The 9,161-nt window shown below is 42.5% G+C and overlaps 1 protein-coding gene across 2 annotated transcripts in view; it reads right to left on the bottom strand.

Annotated features, from left to right (window-relative positions):
• The window catches only part of pus10 (pseudouridine synthase 10), a 23,367-nt gene extending 15,655 nt beyond the window's left edge, over positions 1 to 7,712 (bottom strand). For both annotated transcript variants that reach the window (XM_083974402.1, XM_083974401.1), the window contains exons 1-9: positions 7,580 to 7,712; positions 5,928 to 6,055; positions 4,601 to 4,867; positions 3,478 to 3,564; positions 2,820 to 2,854; positions 1,602 to 1,716; positions 1,406 to 1,467; positions 692 to 737; positions 211 to 275 (exon numbers count right to left, since the gene is read on the bottom strand). In XM_083974402.1, coding sequence (XP_083830528.1) covers positions 211 to 275; positions 692 to 737; positions 1,406 to 1,467; positions 1,602 to 1,716; positions 2,820 to 2,854; positions 3,478 to 3,564; positions 4,601 to 4,867; positions 5,928 to 6,053 — 803 coding nt within the window. In that variant the 5' untranslated portion in view covers positions 6,054 to 6,055; positions 7,580 to 7,712. The remainder of the gene's footprint in view (positions 1 to 210; positions 276 to 691; positions 738 to 1,405; positions 1,468 to 1,601; positions 1,717 to 2,819; positions 2,855 to 3,477; positions 3,565 to 4,600; positions 4,868 to 5,927; positions 6,056 to 7,579) is intronic.
• Positions 7,713 to 9,161: the final 1,449 nt, after the last annotated feature.

Here is a 9,161-nt window from a genome sequence, read left to right as displayed (position 1 = left end):
GTCTCCATGCATACAGGAAGCTGACTCGTCATGGGGGGTCTTGGTTTATAAACCGTCTTTGCTCCCATTTCCTGTGTCTCTCAACTGTCCTATCAGATAAAGGCGTGAAAGGCCAAAAAAAAAATACTTTCTTCTAAAAACATTAAATTGAAATACTGTGTTTCTATATTTGGATTTTAATGCATTTTAGCAACACCAGGTGTTACTGACCTGAGGAACTTCTCTTCACTGACGTTCTCCAGAGCTTTGACCACGGCCATCCTGGTGAACACCGACTACACACACACACACACACACACACACACACACACAGAGAGACACACACACACACACACACACACACACACACAGAGAGAGACACACACACACACACACACACACACACACACACACAGAGACACACACAGAGACACACACACACACACACACACACACACACACAGAGAGACACACACACACACACACACACACACACACACACACACACACACACACACACACACACACACACACAGGAACACACACACACACACACACACACACACACACACACACACACACACACACACACACACACACAGGAACACACACACACACACACACACACACACACACACACACACAGGTCACCGTCACCTCACACACACATGATGATGATGATGAAGAAGATGAAGATGAAGAACGTCCTCACCTGTTTGTTCTTGGTGGGTTTGAAGCAGTCGGGACACGTGGAGGCTCTGAGGAGGAGGAGGAGGAGGAGGAGGAGAGAGGAGGAGGAGAGAGGAGGAGGAAGAGAGGGAGAGGAGGAGAGAAGAGGAGGGAAAGGAAGAGGAGGAAGGAGGAGGAGAGAGGAGGAAGAGGAGGAGGAGAGAGGAGGAGGAGAGGTAGAGGAGGAGGAGGAGGAGGAGGAGGAGGAGGAGGAGGAGGAGGAGGAAGAAGATTAGGAGGAAGGAGGAGGAGAGAGGAGGAGGAGGAGGAGGAGAGAGGAGGAGGAGAGGTAGAGGAGGAGGAGGAGGAGGAGGAGGAGGAGGAGGAGGAGGAGGAGGAGGAGGAGGAGGAGGAGGAGGAAGAAGATTAGGAGGAAGGAGGAGGAGAGAGGAGGAGGAGGAGGAGGAGGAGGAGGAGGAGGAGGAAGAAGATTAGGAGGAAGGAGGAGGAGAGAGGAGGAGGAGGAGGAGGAAGAAGGAGGAAGAAGAGGAGGTGTGTGAGGTCAAAGGTCAACCAGGAAGTAGAAACCAGTGTGTTGATACTCACACCTTTACAATGTTTTTGTATGAAAGCTTGTCTCTGCATTGTATTGTCTGTACTGAAACCCCCTGGCGATGTTCTGTTGGTGTATTGAATTGTATTGCACCATGATGACTTAATAAAGTTTCTAAAAAGAAAAAAGAAAAAAGATACTCACAGGAAGTGACAGTCTGAGTCTGAGGCCGAGTGTGTGAACTCCACGCCGACCTCGAACGCACTCTGCAAACACACACACACACACACTGTTAGCTCCTCCTCTGTGTGTGTGTGTGTGTGTGTGTGTGTGTGTGTGTGTGTGTGTGTGTGTGTGTGTGTGTGTGTGTGTGTGTGTCATCGTGGCTCCTCCCACCTACCTTGGTCACCACGGCGACGCCCCCCAGCTCCTTGGCGACCAGCCCCTGCATGATCCACTTGAAGGCCTCCTTCACCTGGATGACATCATCCTTATCCAGCACCTGGCTCTTCTCTCTGAGGACACACACACACACACGTGACTACACTACACTACACAACACTCTATTGACCCCTTGCAGCTACGTCACAATTAGAACGTGACGCGAGAGGCGACGCCATGACGGACGGCAGAAAGTGCTCAGTGATAATGTACTGTGTATGGGTGCCGTCCAACAATGTGGCTCGATCACTTCACACTACAACCTCACAGCATTATCACTTATTTAAAATAGAATATCTACTCATCCGTTGCAATATTCAGTTTGTTTTTTTGTTATTCACCGTAGAATATCTCAGTTTTCTGTGCTTTTTCCACTGCTAAGGAGCCATAACGTCAGTCAGTGCCACACTCCCCATACAGCAGCTGCTGCTGTCTTTGCTGCTGCTAACTACAGTTAACGGACCTGGAAGTTAAAACCTGGTCCGACCCGTGGGTGTTGAAGACCTGACCCGACGTCTGTATAATTAGTGATCATTCTCTGATTAAACCCGGCTGACAAATAAAAGAAAACAGGAAGCCGTCTTCGTTGTAATCGCCGCGATCCGCCGGCGGCAACTACGTTGTGACGGTGCTATGTTTAATACGAGCGTTAGCTGTTGTTAGCCACAGCATGTAGCTCAGCTAGTTAGCTTCAACTGTGTTTACATCGACTATACACTGTAGATAAACTAACTTATAATGGCATCGATAACGTGTCTGTATATCTTCACACTGGTCCTGTTGTTCATGTAACCCCGCTGCCAGTGGCCAGCCCCCGGTTCTTAGCTCTAGACCAGCAAGGAGTTGGTGCTTCAGACCAGTTTTAAGAACCAATAACCGGTTTTTAAGCGGTGGAAAAGCAAAGAACCGGTGCTAGTCAGGCTCTGGCTCCGAACCAGCACTGGAACCAGCTCAGTGGAAAAGGAGGGAAACCCTACAACCCCGGTATGTCACAAAACTATAACGCGCCCATTGAATTACATTGACGTTCACTGTTCTTTTGCCGTCCATCATGGCGTCCGGAGCTATCGCGAGTGGAACGTGACGTCACGTGCAAGGGGTCAATTGATCCACTGATTGATTGATTGATTGATTGATTGATTGATTGGTTGATTGGTTGATTGGTTGATTGGTTTACCTGACTTCCTTCTTGACGTGGAGCCAACAGGAGAACTGCAGCAACACACACACACACATTATGACATCACAGATCAGACGATTTATCAATGAACAGGAAAGATGATTCATTTGTTACTACTACGTTAATCCAGAAGATCGCACTCTTGAACACCTGATGAATTTTATCATTCTTTACGCAAAATTCTTTATTCACAAACAAAAATGTTCTAATTCTGTACCTAAATTTGCTCCTTTTTTACTTGAACTAAACTCTCTGTTTAAATCTCTCTATTTGATCAATAACAAAAAAAGCAATACATTACTGGACAATTATGAAAAGTATTTCCCCGAAACCTCTGACTAACCCTTTATTAATGTCTATTTTTTTTCTTTTTTTAAATTATTATTATTAATATTTTATTTTATGTATCTTATCGTATTTTTCATCCTTGTTGTACCCATCTCTGACTTATCTTTATTTATTTATTCATCTTACTACTAGTATTATTATTTTATTATTTTCAAGCTATATTTTATAAAGTACTGTATTATTGTACTGTCCCTTTGTACTTTTTGATGTGCTGTTACACATGAACGTATACCTTGTTGGTTTTGTAAAATTCATTCAATAAAACAAAATGAACAGGAAAGATGATTGACAGAACACACACACCGACCTCGCGGACACACAGCTGAGGCGGCAGAGACACCGACAGCACCAGGGAATCGAACTCGTACTTTTTTGCCTTCACGGTGTCAGCGATCTGTGGAAACACACACACACACACACACACACACACACACACACACACACACACACACACACACACACACACACACACACACACACACACACACACACACACACACACACACACACACACACACACACACACACACACTGAGGAACAGCTGTTTCTATGGAAGAATGATCCTATCTTTAATCAAGAGCAGAGATTTTCAGTTTGAGAGAAAGATTTCATTCCTTTTCAGTGACACAGCTCCTTCCCGTGCTCAGATTTTTTCTCCTCATGTTCACATCTTGTGCTCGCACTTAAAATGTCTGCTGCTTTCTTTCAATATGTGTGCTCGAACTCAAAAATCACATGTCTGTGCTCACATTTCTCCTTCTTGCACACAACAATTTCATCACTGCCACACTTCTCATGCAGAATTTTTACTATATAATATATAGCCCGCTAACATCGGATAAAAAAAAACCCATCTAAACACTCTTTTTAGGGATTACGTATGAAATAAATTATACATAAATATGCTGGCGTCTTAAATAGGTGATGATTCAAATAGCTAATATGGCTAATTGGTGTATTTTGAGAGAAAGGGTTTTACAAACAGATCATATCGGCTACCCGCCCCTACGGAGCGCTAAAAAAAGAAAACAAAGGCACCCAAAGCGGCATCCGTCACGTGATTGGCCACGGTCTCGCTGTCTCCCTATTGGCTGGCGTAACACACAATATATTAAAGGGATAGTTCACCCAAAATTCAAATTTCAAACATTATCTACTCACCCCTGCTACAAACAAGCTTAAAATATAGACTTATTTAATTTCCTCTCTCCCCCTCATCCACCTCTTCTCTTCTCCTCCTTCTCTTTTACCTCCTCCTCTCTCCCTCCCTCTCTCCCTCCTTCCTCCCCTCCTCCTCCTCCTCCCTCTCCTCCTTCCTCCTCCTCCTCCTCCCCCTCTCCTCCTCCTCCTCCCCCTCCTCCCCCCTCCTCTCCCCCCCCCCCTCCCTCCTCCTCTCCCTCCTCCTCCTCCTCTCTCCTCCTCCTCTCACCTTCATCGCCTGCGTTGGGCCACAGAACTCCTGCAGAATCCCTAAACACACCACACACACACTCTGCTCCTCCACTTTGACTCGTTTACTCGGCGGCTCCTCCTCCTGCTCCTCCTTCTCCTGCTGCTCCTCCTCCTTCTTAGGAGGAGCCTCTGGTCCAGGTGCATCATGGGAACTGTAGTTTCCTCCTGTGGACTCTGCTGCTGCGTCTGGAGCCTCAGTGTTTTCACTGGGGCCGATGAAAGCTTTAAGTTCCTTCAGTGTTTCCTGTTGAGACACAAAGCATCATGGGTAACGGTCGGAGAGCGGCCGGTGGACCGAGTTGACCCTGAACGCATCATCATTAGGGGTGGGAGAAAAAAATCGATTCACATAAATATCGCGATATCTTCTATGGCGATTTTTAAATTGATTTTTTTTTCAAAAATCGATTTTTCTTTGATTTTTTTTTTTTTTTTAAAGGTGCCATATGTAAGAATGTGGCCAAAAACGGTTACTGCTGTCAAATTCAAAACACAGCGATCTCGTTTTTTTGAATGCGAATACTCTGGTTGTACTGTTGTTGTTGGTGAGTTCATCATGTTATATGAACATTATTCCTGAGTCTCTGTGACATATTAAAGGGACAACGAGGAGTTTTGGAAAAGCGAAGCGTTTTCACACTACATTTATGAGCCTCCGCGCGCACCGTAAAATTCTTTGACCGGCGCAAGACCGACTCATGTTTTCATTCATCAATAATTAAAGTCAGAGGTTCAAAGAGGTTTACATACCGGCGTAGTTCCGACCATAAACGGCGATTCAGCTGCGTTATTCTCATGACTCGTTGCGAAACCGAAAGTAAAAAACGCTGGTCGGCTCGACCAGCACTTCCGCCACCACTAATAATAACAAAATAACGATAGAGACAGAACGATATATTTATCGAAAATGGGCCCATTAACAAGTGTGGGTAGCGGAGATTCATCCACATTAACGTGAGACTTTTTTATAACCGAATAGAAACTCCTCGTTGTCCCTTTAAGAGGATTTTACAACTGCTTTAGATTTCTTACATACTGTACCTTTAAATATTGTGCAATGTGCATTTGTTCGCCTTTTTTACATACAGAGAGTCCAGGTTTTGAAAAGGGTTTAAGTTCACTTTATAATGGAGTATGTTCATTTATAGGCTCCTACAGTATTTGTGTGCAGATAAATGTTAAAAATCGAGAGAATCGGCAATATCGTAGAATCACAATTTAAATCAAATCGCCATCCATATCGTCCCAGCCCTAAATAATCATCATCATCATCATCATCATCATCATCATCATGTGGGTCCGACCTGTGGCGGTCGTCTGTAGGCGGCCTGGACTCGGACGCAGCAGAAGCGGAGGATGCAGCGGGAGCAGCAGCCGGCAGACAGCAGCTTCTGGACCACCGGCCGGTCCTTCTCCTTCAGGGGCAGCATGGCTACACACACACACACACACACACACACACACACACACACACACACACACACACACACACACACAGAGTAAATATATATAGTTGGAGAAAATATATTGTAGCATAATCTTGGCTAAAACAACCAGGTTTAATGTAGGTACACTTGAATATCTCTGCTATTCCTCCATCACATGCACACAGCACACTGCTTACTGCTTACTGCAGGGCTGCTGAGGCCACGCCCCCTATATGCACATGCTCAACATTCATCATGTTTTTGTTGTCCAGTAAAAGAACTGAACTGAAGTCCTTTTAATTGTATTATTTTGCACAGATGTCTGCTTATGACAAAACAAAATACTTACATATGTTTGGATATGATACAGCTTGTTTAAATTACCCCCAATTTCTAGTTAATTCCCATAATTCCCATAAATTCCCATAATTCCCATGGAAAGTTTCCGGAAATTTACTAGAAATTTCAATGCCCCTTTGCAACCCTATGTATGTGTAATGTGGTACACAAACAAGACAGCCTCGGTGAATAGGAAAAAATATAAATATTTGAATAGATATCACTATGAAACTTTCCCAGTTTGTTATGTACATAAAAACTAAGAAAAAATGTATTGCAACTAAGTCTTCTGAATTTTATGTTTATATATGCAAATGAGGCGCTAACTCATCAAATATGTGCATAATTTGCATATACCGCCAAGAACAGAATCACCAACATTGGATGATGCCAGATTCAAAAGCTCAGTTTCATTTTGTTGATACATTCCTCAAGAAACTTTTTACAGAAGGGATTGTGGCTACGTCCATACATCAGGAAATACCATCTACAGTCATTAAAAAAAGTTGTATAAAATGTACTTTAAACCCAGCTATGAATGACATATCAACAAACCCTTCTGTCAAAAGAAGCAGGATATAGAGAGGAAGACATGTGGACAGTTTGGTGAGTGTAGGTACTACGGAAATGGGTATTTCATATCTCAAAAACTCCTTTTTGAGAGAAACCTGCCTTAAAGTTGTGTATTGTGAAATCCCATGCATTTTTATCTGAAACTGCTATTTACAAACACAACACCTAATCAAACCATTAGCAATAGACATCCTAAACACATGACTGATCACTGAACAACACAGCATGAAGTTATTCATATGAGATGAACACAACTACACCAACTTTTAGCGAATTTATGAGGAATTTCTGACGCAATCAGGCAAAATGAAGTAAAATAAACAACTAATTGTGTGTTATTGGCGTTTTATTGCCACTAGTTTGAAAGAAGACATGTTTAAGAGGCAAAATATCACAATATCTCCAAAGACAGTCACAGTGACAGACTGTTTAGTGAGTTTCCTCCCCTGCAGCTGCAGCAGCAGCAGCATGACTCCCATGCAGCTGCAGCAGCAGCGTGACTCCCATGCATGAGGATGCTAAGCTAGCTCGGCTAACGCGGCTAACACAGCGGAAGTTGAAGCCACCAGTCAGAGCAGTGATTGGCTGATGAACCAGATCAGATAAATAAAACCCACCGTGTAGAGAATCAGCGCTTAATTCACCCAATAGTCCTATGTAGAGAGTAGAAACACAGAAACACAGCTCCCCGGTCAGTCTGTTAGCATGTTTGTTAGCATGTTGCTACATCAGCCAGCAGCTCCGCCTCAGCCCAGACAGAACCAATCACCCCCCGATCAGCTCGGTGCTGCGTAGCGACAAAGTGAAGGGAATTAATGATATAAAGCCTGGTTTAAAATCAAAATTGAATTTATTTTATTTGGTCTTTTTGATAAGAAAATACCCACAAAGAAATTATTTATTATCAACCTTTAGCAAAATTCCATATACACACCAGCAAATTTACAAAACAAAAACCCAACTTTTTTTTATCTTCATCTCTTACTTAAATCATATCTGGACACACTTAATTTTTGCAAAAACTCCAAAGCTTTAAAAACTTTAGCCTTATGTAATGAATTTAAAGAGATATCTTAAAATCGAGTTGCAACAAACTCCAGAATCTTTTTTTTCATGCCTTCCCCTATATACTCTCTGCCAAATCGTATAGTTGTATGAGTATTTATGCCATTGTAGTACCTACATTTTTGCATAATTTCGCCAGCAGAATGACCCCAGAAAGGGGTTTTGGCCCCTGTAGCTTTCCAGCAGCTAGTTGACTGGGTTGTCCATTCAGGTTTTAATCCTTCAAGTTCCTAGAGATCATTTCTGCTGTCAAACCTTTTACAACGCTCCCTGTCTGTCTGTTTGTTTTTTTTGCTTTGCCCCCTGGGTATGAAGGAAATAAATGATATAAGAATGATTCTACTCATTAATACGTGGATAAAATTTGTGTTTGTACTATCAACTTTAATCATGACGTGACCAGAGATGGACAGAGTACTCCACCCCAGTACTTGAGTAAGAGTACAAATACTACTGGTCAAAATGTACTCCGTTACAAGTAGCTCAGTCGACATGTTGCTCCAGTAAGAGTAAAGAAGTACTTGCTTTTAAAGGTTCTTAAGTATCCAAAAGTACATGCTTCTAAATGTACTTTAACTAAAAATAAGAGTCAGAGTAAATGTCTTATTCTCCACATCAATGAATGACTCTAATTGTTTCTAAATGAATGTAAGGAGCTTTTAACTCTTGTTTCTGAGAATGAACTCTTTGAAAGCAGCTGCACTGATGTGCTGCTTCTAGGGGTTAGGGTTTCCTTCTCTGACAAACACAGCTGGTGTCCAATAGGATTTTAGAAAAAGACCTGAAAGTAACCAGTACTTTTCAGCCTTCCTAGAAATTAACTCCAGTACAAATATTTGTCTTGGAAATGTATTCAAGTAAGAGTAATAAGTACCAAAGAAATCTAATACTCAAGTAAAGTACAAATCCTCTGGATGTGTACTTAAGTACAGTACTCAAGTAAATTTACTCCGTTACTGTCACCACTGGACGTGACAGGTTTGAGTTAATTTTTTTAACAACTTTATTATTGCTTCACAAAATACACAAACAGTGCATAAATTCATATGATGAGCATCATATTAATAACAATTGGATAACAAATAGACGTGACAATAAAATAAATACATACATAAATAGAAATAAATAGTTGTA

The sequence above is a fragment of the Trachurus trachurus genome, assembly GCF_905171665.1.
Source record: "Trachurus trachurus genome assembly, chromosome: 1".
Classification (NCBI taxonomy): Eukaryota; Metazoa; Chordata; class Actinopteri; order Carangiformes; family Carangidae; genus Trachurus; species Trachurus trachurus.
The sequence above is the reverse complement of the archived record's forward strand: the minus strand, read 5'-3'. Positions and strand labels throughout refer to the sequence as shown.